The sequence below is a fragment of the Staurois parvus genome, unplaced genomic scaffold (assembly GCF_062004578.1).
Source record: "Staurois parvus isolate SC_StPar_1 unplaced genomic scaffold, SC_StPar_1.0 ptg002457l, whole genome shotgun sequence".
Lineage (NCBI taxonomy): Eukaryota > Metazoa > Chordata > Amphibia > Anura > Ranidae > Staurois > Staurois parvus.
The window spans coordinates 45,063-59,990 of record NW_028320253.1 but is presented as its reverse complement, the minus strand read 5'-3'; the positions used below and the strand labels follow the sequence as shown (position 1 = coordinate 59,990).

Below are 14,928 nucleotides of genomic sequence, written 5' to 3'. Positions count from 1 at the left end.
AATCCAGTTTTGAATTAAAGCGGCGTTCCACCCAAAAAGGGAAGTTCCGCTTTAATGCCTTGTCCCCCGCTCCCCATTAAGGATTGGCACCTCTGGGAAGCGGGTACCCGAATTTGACAGATACCTACTCCCACTTCCGTTGCAATCGCCTAAGCCAGTGATGGCGAACCTATGGCACAGAGACCCATCTCAGTGGGCACGCCAGGAAGAAGAGGAAGATGAGCGCACACGGACCGCACACACTGACCGGCCATCCAGATCTTGTTCACTTTCCCCTTGAACTACATTTCCCACACGTCTCTTGGGCCAGGGTGGGCGTGGACGAGAGGAAGCGGCTCCCACACGTCTCTGGCGTCAGGGGTGACGTATCCGCGGATGGGCGTGGATCCAAAAAATGAGAGGAAGTGGCTCCCACATGGCTCTGGTGTCACGGGTGACATACCCGGGGATGGACGTGGATGATAGGAAGCAGCTCCCACACTGCTCTAGGGCCAGTGGTGACGTGTTTAGCGTGGATGAAAGTAAACGGCTCCCACACTACTCCGGGGCCAGGGGCAACATGCTCAGTATGGATGGGAATGAGCTGGCGGGTTGGAATCCATACCGACCCTGCAGAGGTGAGATTAACTGCTTCCCAACCGTGCTATAGCCGAAAGCAAGCTACAGTGCGGTTGTCTAGTTCTGGGAAGGCTTCCATGGACGTCCTCATGGAACACACCCCCTGTGCGCCCCCAGGGGTGCGCACCCAGTGCTGTCAGTGATAAGGTTGTGTTGCAGTTTGGACACTCGGGCTCAAAATGGTTCACCATCACTAGCCTAAGCGATTGGAAGCGGAAGTTGACCTCCCTCCCTGTAGTCTTCTGGGACATGTGACAGGTCCCAGAAGACTATGGGGCTATTCGCAAAGCGCAGTGCTTCTCGGCCGCAAGCTTTCACAGCCGCGTGCCCACACTAAAGATGGCGGCGCCAGGGGGAGAAGACGGCTGGTGAAAACAGCGGTGGGGAGGACACAGCTGGACCGAGGGACAGGTAAGTGTCTGTATTTTAAAAGTCATCAGCTACAGTTTTTGTAGCTGCACACTTTTTTTCCAGCTGCAACTCAGCTTTATCATCAGTCCCTGGGTATGAGGGCCAGACAGGTCGTGTTATAAAAATGTACCGATAGGAAGAAAAAGCACAAAGATGACATCATCAATCGGCTGCTGCTCTCACTGTCCGGGAGTAGAGACTGTGTACCTTTTTATTGTCTATGGCAGGGGTAGGCAACCTGAGAGCCGCAGGACTACAAGTTCCATCATGCCTCTGCAAGTCATAGCTGTAACTGTCAGTTTTGTAATCTTTGCAATGCCTCATGGGAAATGTAGTTCCACAACAGCTAGAGAGCCACAGGTTGCCTACCCCTGGTCTATGGCATGCCACAGATGATGCGATTTTCTTGGTTGCAGGAAAGAAAATCAATTGCTTCCCCTATCAAACAGTGTTGATGGGGCTTCAAAGTCCTCCTGCGGTGCGATTGTGTTCTGCCAGCGCGGAGCCTTCCCTGCTGGCAGAACACAATCACGGCTAGTGGCTATAGCCGCTGGCAGTAATCACATATAAAAAAAATCTGACAGGCAGGTTGTATGCAAATCAATCAATAGATCGACTTCAGAACAACCAGCCTGCCCATAGATGGACTGAATCTCAGTCAGTCCCTGCTGAACCAGCCGAGATTCGATCCATCTTTGGCCGGCTTTACTGTAAAAGCAAGTGCAGATATCCACCTGGCTGTGCTCCCTGATGGGCCATATAAAATCTCAGAATTGGATAGAAAAATACAAATCCTTGGCAGGTAAAAGAAACTCAAATCATATTTATTTTATCGGCATGATTAGCCATTTTCCTGGAGTTCAGCTTAAAGCGGAGTTCCACTCACTCAGTAAAAAAAAAAAAAAAGTCAGCAGCTACAAAAACAGCCACATACCTGTCCCACGATCCCGCGTTGCCCCCCGCCGCAGCTCGTTTCACCAGCCGTCCTGTATTCCAGGCGCTGGCATCTTCAGTGTGGGCCCCCAGCTGTGACAGCTTGCAGCTTCACAGCCGGGTGCCCACTGCGCATGCGCGAGTAGCGCTGCGCTTCCTGAATCGCCCCGCAGTCTTCTGGGACCTGTCCCGTGTCCCACAATACTACAGGGAGGGAGGGAGGACATCTTCCGCTTCCGATCCTAGGCGATCGCAGCGGATGTGGGAGCGGGTACCTGTCAATTTTCGGGTACCCACTCCCCAAAAGGTGCCAATCCTTAATGGGGAGCGGGGGACCAATCTCTAAAGAGGGACTTCCTCTTTTGGGTGGAACTCCGCTTTAAACTCCAACTCACACTTTAGTTTTGAGTAGGACAAAAAAAAAACACAAACATTCTGAAAAAATTCTGAGCATTTGTGTTCTACACTGGACATTATTAAACACGTATCTGTTTTTCTTACAGTGTTATCTTTTTCATCTTTTCTTGCTGTCAAGAGATTGTCTCTATACCTGAAAAAAAAAAAAAAAAAAAGTTATTTTACAAGATGATCCATTGAGCACCCACACTTTATATTATAAAAAGAAAATCTGACACAGAGTAAACGTTGTAACAGTTTTTTTTTTTTTTTGTTTTAAGTCCGCAAACGTGCAACTATAACGAAAAACCTGTAAGTGTTCACAAAAAAAGTGCAAGTGCAAAACACCACACGAAAATGTGCACTTAGGGGTGTGCTTTGTCCTTCCCCCGAAGGGGATGGACCACTACCCTGATCCCCCGGGGCACGAAGCTCCTGACAGGGACAAGGTTCCCATTTGGTCCTCCTGGCCAAAAGGCCACGTGGACCACCGGGCTCTCCCGAAGAGAAAACCCCCTAGGGACAGGGGAGGAAGGAACCAAAACGCCACACATCCTCCCCCTAGACTTCAGGGCAGGCCCGAGGACCCACACCCTCCATCCTGTGAGAAAAAAAAACACACACAGAAGTAAAGAAAAAGTGACAAAACGTGGGAGGTGTAAAAAATTAAATAAATAGAAAATAAAAAAGTGGTCGTGCCAAATAGAGCGCAGACCAGGCCCTGAGGCCTGCAGCAAAAATTGCCCTGGTCCTAGCCAAAAGGCCTGGTCCTACGGGCGCTGTGCAGAAAAAGTGGTAAATCAGTGACCATGTGCCATCTTCACACTGTGGGGTCCCACACCCAGGTGTTACTAGTGGCACCCCTGAGGCGACTACTCAGGGGGCACTGGTTTGCGGACTCTCTGCCTTCCCGAACCCCTGGCCAGACAAGGTAGATCCGTCCAAATCAGGAGGAACTGGGTCCTTCCGGTCTCCTCGGGAGAATTACTCACGGGCCCCAGCTACTCGTGGGCACCACGCTTTCTGTCCCCCCGGTACTAGCCGTCCAGACCCCCATCATTCCAGCAGGGGTACTATACAACCAGTCATCCCCGCAAAGCTAGAATGACCGTGGAGCCCCCCCTACTGGACACTGATAAGAACAGATACTACACTTGATCTTAGCCAAAAGGCCGAGAAGCGATGTAACTGTTGTAAGTGTTGCGAGACGTGAACAAGTAGGCATCACGCTTACAACCTGTGTGTATGCAGTGCATCAGCCACACAGATCCTAAAGGCTGCAGACCATTGCACCCCTGGTCAGCAGATTACAGGTGCAATGTCTGGCTCCTGCAGACTCTCAAGATAGCGGTTTGCCCATACCTCCAATATGCGCATGCAGTTACCTGAGAGCATTTAGATCAATGAACTATGAGGCGGCTCACCAGCACCCCCACAGTTCATTGAGAACTACAAGCAGTCCGCCGCAATAGCGGACGGTACTTGTAGTCTATTCACAGGAAATTGTGAATGAATGACGCAAATGTGTGGGCGGAGTCCCATGCCATGATCACATCTTGACAGGGGGTGCGTGCAGACGATCCCCCGCCTGCTCACGGGGGGGGAAAAAAGGTGCAGATGCTGGAGCATGTAACATGTTCCAAAGTTGAAATTATCCTTTAGCCACTTGCCTACCGGACACTTTTACCCCCTCGTGCCCAGGCCAATTTTCAGCGCTCACACTTTGAATGACGATTGCGTAGTCATGCAACACTTAGCCATTTCAAATGATATTTTTATAATTTTTTTCACACAGAGCTTTCTTTTGGTGGTATTTAATCACCACTGGGTGTTTTATTTGTTGCACAAAAAACAAAAACAAAAGCAAACAAATTTGCTAAATTTTATAATAGAAGCAAAGAAAAACTTTTTTTTTTTCAAACAGGTAATTTTTTTCTTTCACTAATGTGCGTTGATGAAGCTGCACTGATAGGCAGCACTGATGAGGTGGTACTGATGAGGAGGCACTGATATGCAGCAATGATGGGCACTGATAGGTGGCACTGATATGCAGCAATGATGGGCACTGATATGCAGCAATGATGGGCACTGATAGGTGGCACTGATGAGGAGGCACTGATATGCAGCAATGATGGGCACTGATAGGTGGCACTGATGAGGAGGCACTGATATGCAGCAATGATGGGCACTGATATGCAGCAATGATGGGCACTGATATGCAGCAATGATGGGCACGGATATGCAGCAATGATGGGCACTGATATGCAGCAATGATGGGCACTGATAGGTGGCACTGATGAGGAGGCACTGATATGCAGCAATGATGGGCACTGATATGCAGCAATGATGGGCACGGATATGCAGCAATGATAGGCACTGATATGCAGCAATGATGGGCACTGATATGCAGCAATGATGGGCACTGATAGGTGGCACTGATGAGGAGGCACTGATATGCAGCAATGATGGGCACTGATATGCAGCAATGATGGGTGTGACGGGAGTGACTTTTGGGGGTGGGGGGGACCTCTGTATCATCTCCCCAGATCATTATGTTTAACCCACCCTGTGCCTGTTTAAGGGGTACAGGGTGTGAATGTGAATGTCCCAGTATTGTGTATAGTGTGTGTTCCTTTGTCTAGGCCACATGGCTGTCCATTGTTTGTTTGCCATGTGCTCCCCCCCATGATGCTGTGTCTTCTTGCCCAGCCAACTATTATGGGATGTACTGTTTGTGTATTGGTGTGGGGGTTGGTCAATGTCCTTTACCATGTGTTTCATCCCATTGTTCTGTGTCTGTGTGGGATGGGGTGGGCTGATGATGTATTTCCTGTTCCTGGTTGTGTTTCCCCGCCCTCTGTATAAAACATGTTATTTGTGTAAAATAAAGAGTAGTTGACTTCCTGTTTTAAGAGCTGGGTGCTGTCTTTTTTCTGAGGGATTTCAGGGTGTGGTCCGTGGATGGTGTTCGGACAGGGGAAGTTGTGCTATAACGGAAAAACTCAGTGCGGTCTGGGTTCCGGTTCCGTTACAATGGGCACTGATATGCAGCAATGATGGGCACTGATAGGTGGCACTGATGAGGAGGCACTGATATGCAGCAATGATGGGCACTGATGAGGAGGCACTGATATGCAGCAAAGATGGGCACTGATAGGTGGCACTGATGAGGAGGCACTGATATGCAGCAATGATGGGCACTGATATGCAGCAATGATGGGCACTGATGAGGAGGCACTGATATGCAGCAATGATGGGCACTGATGAGGAGGCACTGATATGCAGCAATGATGGGCACTGATGAGGAGGCACTGATATGCAGCAATGATGGGCACTGATAGGTGGCACTGATGAGGAGGCACTGATATGCAGCAAAGATGGGCACTGATAGGTGGCACTGATGAGGAGGCACTGATATGCAGCAATGATGGGCACTGATATGCAGCAATGATGGGCACTGATATGCAGCAATGATGGGCACTGATGAGGAGGCACTGATATGCAGCAATGATGGGCACTGATGAGGAGGCACTGATATGCAGCAATGATGGGCACTGATATGTGGCACTGATATGCAGCAATGATGGGCACTGATATGCAGCAATGATGGGCACTGATGAGGCGGCACTGATATGCAGCAATGATGGGCACTGATATGCAGCAATGATGGGCACTGATATGCAGCAATGGTGAGGAGGCACTGATGAGGAGCAATGATGGGCACTGATATGCAGCACTGATGGGGAGGCACTGATATGCAGCACTGATGAGGAGGCACTGATATGCAGCAATGGTGGGCACTGATATGCAGCAATGATGGGCACTGATATGCAGCAATGATGGGCACCGATATGCAGCAATGATGGGCACCGATAGGTGGCACTGATGAGGAGGCACTGATATGCGGCACTGATGAGGAGGCACTGATATGCGGCACTGATGAGGAGGCACTGATATGCGGCACTGATGAGGAGGCACTGATATGCAGCAATGATGGGCACTGATGAGGAGGCAATGATGGGCACTGATGAGGAGGCAATGATGGGCACTGATGAGGAGGCAATGATGGGCACTGATGAGGAGGCAATGATGGGCACTGATGAGGAGGCAATGATGGGCACTGATGAGGAGGCAATGATGGGCACTGATGAGGAGGCACTGATATGCAGCAATGATGGGCACTGATATGCAGCAATGATGGGCACTGATGAGGAGGCACTGATGGGCATTGATATGCAGCAGTGATGGGCACTGATAGGTGGCACTGATGGGTGATGCTGACGGATGGGCGACGCTGCTGGGCACTGATCATCACTGCCCTAATGATCAGTGCCGATCTGCTCTGTGATCATTGTCAGTTATCGGCAGTACTTTCTTCATGCTGTGACAGTGTGAGGAAAGTGCAGCCAATAAGCAGCAGCTGTATTTACTGTTATCTGCTGTGTCATTGGACACGGCTGATCACGTGGTAAAAGGCCGCTGTGATTGGCCTTTTACCTCAACATGTGATAAGCTGAGTCCGTAGAACACAGCGATCACGGAGAGCGCTGGGTGTATGGGAGGACACATTCTGAGAGGTCGCCATATGACGCCCTCCCAGAACTGGACAACCGCGCTGTAGCCATCATTCGGCTATAGCGCGGTTGTGAAGTGGTTAAAGAAGTATTAAACCCTCACCAATTATTTCCTATTTCCCTCTAGTTAAGTTACTAGCCGTACTTTCCCGAACTTCCTTTCAGGGAGCGAGCACTGTACGCACCACACATGCAGGAGCAAAACCAGCTGTCAATCTAAGCGCTGGTGGGAGGAGCAGCACTGCAGTCTATAGGAGGCAGCTGACACTAATAAAGCTGGTGGGAGGAGCAGCACTGCAGTCTATAGGAGGCAGCTGCCACTAATAAAGCTGGTGGGAGGAGCAGCGCTGCAGTCTATAGGAGGCAGCTGACACTAATAAAGCTGGTGGGAGGAGCAGCGCTGCAGTCTATAGGAGGCAGCTGACACTAACAAAGCAGGTGGGAGGAGCAGCACTGCAGTCTATAGGAGGCAGCTGACACTAATAAAGCTGGTGGGAGGAGCAGCACTGCAGTCTATAGGAGGCAGCTGACACTAATAAAGCTGGTGGGAGGAGCAGCACTGCAGTCTATAGGAGGCAGCTGCCACTAATAAAGCTGGTGGGAGGAGCAGCGCTGCAGTCTATAGGAGGCAGCTGACACTAACAAAGCAGGTGGGAGGAGCAGCACTGCAGTCTATAGGAGGCAGCTGACACTAATAAAGCTGGTGGGAGGAGCAGCACTGCAGTCTATAGGAGGCAGCTGACACTAATAAAGCTGGTGGGAGGAGCAGCACTGCAGTCTATAGGAGGCAGCTGCCACTAATAAAGCTGGTGGGAGGAGCAGCGCTGCAGTCTATAGGAGGCAGCTGACACTAACAAAGCAGGTGGGAGGAGCAGCACTGCAGTCTATAGGAGGCAGCTGACACTAATAAAGCTGGTGGGAGGAGCAGCACTGCAGTCTATAGGAGGCAGCTGACACTAATAAAGCTGGTGGGAGGAGAAGCGCTGCAGTCTATAGGAGGCAGCTGACACTAACAAAGCAGGTGGGAGGAGCAGCACTGCAGTCTATAGGAGGCAGCTGACACTAACAAAGCAGGTAGGAGGAGCAGCACTGCAGTCTATAGGAGGCAGCTGACACTAATAAAGCTGGTAGGAGGAGCAGCACTGCAGTCTATAGGAGGCAGCTGACACTAATAAAGCTGGTGGGAGGAGCAGCACTGCAGTCTATGAGGCAGCTGACACTAATAAAGCTGGTGGGAGGAGAAGTGCTGCAGTTTGTAGTGGAGGCTTCTATGCCTGTAACAGCTTTAGCACACGGCTGCAGTCCCCGTAGCGTGCACATAAGGGTGGCTCTCTGAGGATTCCATAAGGCAACGGAGCACCCTATAGATTCAACTCTTAGGAGGATCTACAAGTTTCCCCCCCCAATAGGTTAAAGCGGAGTTCCACTCACCCTGTCAAAAAATAAAAAGTCAGCAGCTACAAAACCTGTAGCTGCTGACTTTTAAAAAACAGCCACTCACCTGTCCCGTGGTGTGTCCCCCGCAGTCCATTTCACTGGCCGTCCTGGATTCCAGGAGGCTGGCATCGTCAGTGTTGGCACCTGGCTGTGACAGCTTGCGGCTTCACAGCCGGGTACCCACTGCGCATGCGCGAGTGGCGCTGCGCTTCATGCATGGTCCTGTAGTCTTCTGGGACCTGTCACAAAAGACTACAGGGAAGGCACCTTCCGCTTCCGATTGCCTAGGCGATCGGACCGGAAGTGGGAGCGTGGTACCCGCTCCCCATTAAGGATTGACACCTTTGGGGAGCAGGGGAGCAGTCCTTAAAACGGAACTTCCCCTTTTGGGTGGAGCTCCAGATGTAAAATGTTATGTACTATTACATACATTTTAAAGCGAACTCCAGGAAGGGATAAAAAGATACAAATGAATGCAGCTCTCTAATTATTAGTTGATATACATACCTAGAGAAAGGAACCGAATTTGATTACTTGGTATCGACCTTTTGCAAACTCCTGTATAACAGCATTTAGAATGAAAGAAGAAGGGTTAAAGCTAGAAGCTATTCAGCTGTGCTGCATGTAAACACATGGGCAACACACATGCTGATTGTAGGAGAGGCCAGAGTAGATGGATGACTTTATGAATGTCCGGCTGCTCTTTCATTGTCCAGTCACCTGGCTGGGAATAGAAAGGATAGTGTATCTGCTGAATTTTATTAAAAGGACACTTACCTGTTGAAGGATCCAGCACCATCCTCACCAGAGCTGGTTCCCCCGGGTCCCTGGCACTGGCATGTTTAGTGTGGGAGGCCAGCTTTGCACTGCACTACGTGAATATCATCACAACCTCTTGGGACCTAGGCAATTCTGACCAGAAGCGGGAGAGGGTACCTAACAAAACTAGGTATCTGGCTTCCCCTCAAAAAAAATGCCCAAAAGTGTTACAGGACAGGGAGGAGGACATAAAATGAAACTGACGTTTCGCTTTAAATTCAGTTTTTTAACAGGCGCCCATAATGGTGGAGTGCGCCTGCTTTTGGCATACATATACATGTGGTGCAGAAGAACATTTCTAATTCAGAATCCTTACCTGTACATAATGTAACAGATCTGGTTAAGGTTCACACAGTCTTTGCAAAGAAGAGCCGGATAGAACACTCCAGCAGGAGGAAGGACGATCAGAGGTAAAGAAAAACATACATATAAATCAGAAACCTGTATAAAAAAAAAAAAAAGTCAGTCTGTCATTTTGAGTGTATAAAAGTAATCCTGAAATTAAAAGAAAATCAAATAATGTTTAGAAACTACCTACAAATGTACCTTCTTTTTAATCTGAAATGTCTTAAAGCCGTACTCCACCTTTCTCCCCCAACACTAGTGCCAAATTCTCTCCTGGGTTGACGTATGTTACTCTAAACTTCCCTGCACACATTTGGTAATGGGAGGGGCAATTGGAGAACAAGCGAAGGTATTATATGTGTACATTACTAATATGCACATTATTACAATTTATAATATTATATAAATATATATATTTATTATATACACATTATAAATATTATAATTATTACATTAATAATAATAATAATACACACACATATATATATATATATATATATATATATATATATATATATATATATATATATATATATATATATATATATACACACACACACACACATATATATATACACACACATACATATACACACACACATATACATACATATACACACACATACATTTATATATAAATAAATTAAAAGTCTCTTTTGGTGTATAGGCGAAAAAAAAAAAAAAAAAAAAAAAAAAAAAAAAAACATCATGCGTCTCTTGAATGGTGAGAAGATAGGAGACATGGGTCACGAGGGGGAACCTGACTGACAGGATCATTTGATTTGAACTTTTTAATTTTTAAACTTTTTTTTTTTTTTTTTTCACCACATACCGTCACCCTAGCAGTACAGGGTCACCATAGTGACACTGTACTACTTGTGGGGGGTGATGAAGATTTTTTTTTTTTTTTTTACACGGATTGCTTTTACACCCATATAGGATGTATAAGCAATCATTTCTCTCTCGGTCTGCATTCTTGCAGCCATTGAGAACTACTGAGTGATTGGTCACAGCTTGTCATATGGTACAAGGCTGTTGTGAATAGCCTTGTACCATGTGACCTCTGTGATCATTCACAGATTTCACACGTAGTAAGCAATGATGTCACAAGTGCCATCTTGCTTACTACTTTGCATGTGATCACTGATTGGCCAATCAGTAATCACATAATCAGGAGCTCGTACAGAGGTCCCGTCCGACGATTGGTGTTTCACTGTGTCCGGAGGACACAGCGGGCACCGGATCGCGGTGCTGCGCGCTCCCAGGGAGTTTATAAACGGCCACCCGACCCTGCAGTGCCACCATCCGGCCGTTTATATACAACGGCCGGACGGGAGGTGGTTAAGAAGCAAGGAAATTACCATCTTAGCCCCCGTTTGATCTGAAGCTGCCATGGTGCTGCACACGTGGTCAGCTAGAACACCAGCCAATTGATGGCTTGACAGTTCAAGTGAGAGCCCACATAAGCACTGCTCTAACGAGCCGGGCCCTCGGTTTCCTCTTGTACCAAATTGTATTGTAACTGTAATGTCGGCCTTCATTTTGTAAAGCGCTGCGCAGACTGTTGGCGATATATAAAGCCTGAATAATAATAATAAGCGCACCAATAAATGTAACAGATAATTCACGGCATGTCTTGAATAATTTAACCGATATGGGAAACAAAAGCCCACCTCTGGGCTGGGCCCGCACTGCACAGGGCCAACTGCTTGTTTTGTCTAGGGGTGAGCAGAAAGCTCATACCTCACTCGATCCTTCGATTCTCCAGTAAACCGCATTCCCCTACGGTCCAGTGGTGGACTGTTCCTGGTCTATGGCACCTAATCTGGGTGTGATGAAGACAGGAAAAGTCCACTATTCAAGACCGCTGGAGCACGGGGGTATCAGGCCGGTCTTGTGCTGTAAAGACTGGAGGATCAGGTCAGTATATCTCCGCTCTCCTCTCCCCTAGAAAACAAAACCCATGCAGTGTGGGGCACAGCCCACGATTTTTTGCACAGAGTTGGGCTTTAAATTGGTGGGATTAGTTCAGATTTAATATGGAATATATTATAACATACAACAAGCAGTCGCTGAAAGTAAAAAGGTACATTTCTTACCAATGTATAGAAGTCCAGGACAGACTGCAGAAGGAGAGAACTGTTATGCATCTGCAAGCCCACAGTACATAAACGTCCGGTAAACTGAATCATATTTTCAACTGAAGTCATCAACCCAGACATGGTGTCATTTCTGTGTGAGACGCAAAAATATAAAAAAATGTCAAAGTTTAGACTGGGCCCTTGACCTATCAGTGTTGCCTATGAAAATGGTCTGCAATGGTGTCACAAAGACATATGTAAACACAGGGCAAGTATGTCCAACAAGTACATGAGTTGTGACGGGAGTCACTTTGGGTGGGGAGCCCATGGAACCCAGCTCACTTTGGAGAGGTGGGGAGACCCCTGTCTCAGCTCCCCATATCCCTATTATGTGTAAGTCACCCTGTGCCTGTTAGGACAGATCACCCTGTACCCCTAAGATTGGGGTGGGGGGTTGTGGATTGTTTAATGCTGAGTGGTTGCATCCCATTGTTCTATTGTGTGTCTTGCTTGGGAGCAAACTATTATGGGATGTATGTGTTTGTGTATTGGCTTGGTGGGGGGGGGGGGGGCGTCACCAGCAGCCCTCTCCCCTGATGGGACTGTCTGTTGGTGTGTCTCGTTAATAAAAAGGTAGATTGCCCCACCCTGTGTAATTTTGCAGAAAGGGGGCGGGGGTTGTTCCCTTGAATGTATAGATCTTGTATCTGTGTTAAAATACAGTAGTCTATTTCCTGGTTTTACTTCAAGACTGGTGTCGCCTAGTCTCGTATGGTCAGCGGTGGTGTCTGTTGTCGGTGTTCTGACGGGGAAGCGATCATCTAACGGAAGTCCCCAAGTGCAGTCTGGGTCCGGTTCCGTTACATGAGTGTTCTAATGTTTCTGCAGGTAGTGACTTCTGATCCAGTACATAAAAGGCAGACTGCTCCATCTTGTTCCCAGTTGATAGTACCCAACCAGGCATATGAAATTTTGCATGACCAGAAATCATTATGGTTTTGGCGTGAGCCTTCCGATACAAGGTCCCGATGATGGACTCTTACCTACTCAGCAAAAACACCTGAAGAGAAAAACCTAACGAATGTTTTCAGGTTTTTGTATATTGAATCGCTAAAGGACTGAGATTGGCAGCTGCATTAGCCATTGCCTTGCTAAGAGAAAGGACAGAGGTTGTTCGAGAGCCTAGAGGCAGGGCATATACCCAGAGGTATCGGAAGCTCCTTTGGTTGTTTTTCAGTTCCTAAATCTTTCTCTAAATCTTGGGTACAATGGATTGACGTTTTAAAGAGAATCTGTACTATGGCAGCAGTGTCCAGAAATGGCATGAAGAGGACAAAGGGGTAGTCATTAGTACGGCCTGTTGGCGGATCCCTGCAGCTGATCCTATTCCCATTATGGTCTTACCACACCCCGTTCTGCGCTGTCTCCCTTGGTGGAGTTGGCCTTCCTGGTGGAGGAGCGGGGCTTTGCTTCCCAATGTCAGAGCTGTCTCTCCGATGACCTGACAAGTGCTGGGGTAATGGTAAAGAAGCAGCAGAAGGGGTGGAGGAAGTGCAGATTCACATGACTGATAAAGCAGAAGCGGTAGTGACATCACGATATCTCTCTCTAAATCTGAGACTAGCAGTCCGAGGCAGCAGTACCTTAGATCAGGGGTCTCCAAACTTTCTAACCAAAGGGCCGGTTTACTGTGTTTCACACTTTAGGGGGGTCCGAACTGTGGCCCATGAAAGTAGAAAATGTCTTGGCGCCAGTGGGCGAGGAACAACGGTCCGCCCTTGGCGCCCGTGGGCGAGGCACAACGGTCCGCCCTTGGCGCCCGTGGGCGAGGAACAACGGTCCGCCCTTGGCGCCCGTGGGCGAGGAACAACGGTCCGCCCTTGGCGCCCGTGGGCGAGGAACAACGGTCCGCCGCCGGCGCCCGTGGGCGAGGAACAACGGTCCGCCCTTGGCGCCCGTGGGCGAGGAACAACGGTCCGCCCTTGGCGCCCGTGGGCGAGGAACAACGGTCCGCCCTTGGCGCCCGTGGGCGAGGAACAACGGTCCGCCGCCGGCGCCCGTGGGCGAGGAACAACGGTCCGCCGCCGGCGCCCGTGGGCGAGGAACAACGGTCCAACGCTGGCGTCAGTGGGCAGGAACAACGGTCCAACGCTGGCGTCAGTGGGCAGGAACAACGGTCCAACGCTGGCGTCAGTGGGCAGGAACAACGGTCCAACGCTGGCGTCAGTGGGCAGGAACAACGGTCACAATAGGCACAGGAAGTGTACAGCTATTTTTCAGGAGGAAATCTATCTGCTATAGAATAGCAAATTTTTTCTTTTTACATTCAGGTCCACTGAAAAGCACCAGTGCAGATGCTGCGGTTGTTAAATCAGCACAATGTTTTAGAAAACCTAGATATAACAAAGCAGCTCTGAAAGTATAAAAAACACATTTAGGTGTGCAGAGAGCATATTATTTGGGTTATTTCTTACTTATTTTCAACATTTTCTATGAAGACCGAATGCTTGATCATCCAGATTTTCAGCAGATTCTTCAGACTCTTAAGCACATCGACCTGTAATAAAAACAAAAAACATTCAGGCTTCATAAACTTTTTTTTTTAGAAATCATTCATTTTGCACCTTCCTTATTCACGTTTACTGTGTTGGGTGCCTTCGCTACCCCCGCCCCCCATGTCCCTTTGAAACACTAATGATATCATGGGAAGGAAGAGGTCGCAGCCGGGGAAGCAGGCAGAAGACTCACACAAAATGTGCTGCATGTTGATTTTGCTTTGGAAGACAAAAAAAAAAAAAAAAAAAAAAAAAAAAAATTTAGGGTACAGATGGCAAAACAGGTAAGCATAAACACACTTGGTTTACTGCTTTTGTTTTTTTCTTTTTTAAATCAGCAACAGAGTAATTTAACCCCTTGCCCTCCAGAGGATTTACCCCCCTTCCTGACCAGGCCATTTTTTGAATTACATTAACTGACAATTGCGCGGTCATGCAACGCTGCACCCAAATTAACCATTTGCCGCCCGCCCTATGGCCGAATGGCGGCCGGCAAATGTCATCAGCGTTCCGGGTGGACGCCATAAAAAAAAAAAAAAAATTATATATATATATAGTTTTTTTTTTCCCCATACTGTCACCAGTCAGTGTCCCTGATCACCGCCATGCCAGTTATATGATGACGCTGTACTGCACTGGTGACAATATGTAAAAAAAAAAAAAAAAAATAGTGAAACTAATTTTTTTAATTTTTTCATTTTTTACGAAAAATGACAAAAAAAATACAACTTCAAAAAACTCGCCATGGCTCTTATGAAG

General features: G+C 48.1%; 1 protein-coding gene and 1 pseudogene across 1 annotated transcript in view; both read right to left on the bottom strand.

Moving 5' to 3' along the window:
* Positions 1-2,463: 2,463 nt before the first annotated feature.
* Positions 2,464-14,928, bottom strand: part of LOC149430853 (centromere protein I-like) — a gene marked incomplete at its 3' end in the record, with an annotated part of 50,926 nt that continues 38,461 nt past the window's right edge. The window contains exons 9-12 of the mRNA XM_089665991.1: positions 14,089-14,171; positions 11,633-11,765; positions 9,505-9,629; positions 2,464-2,512 (exon numbers count right to left, since the gene is read on the bottom strand). Of these exons, the coding sequence (XP_089522117.1) occupies positions 2,464-2,512; positions 9,505-9,629; positions 11,633-11,765; positions 14,089-14,171 (390 nt within the window). The remainder of the gene's footprint in view (positions 2,513-9,504; positions 9,630-11,632; positions 11,766-14,088; positions 14,172-14,928) is intronic.
* LOC149430854 (U2 spliceosomal RNA) lies at positions 3,424-3,542 on the bottom strand (annotated as a pseudogene).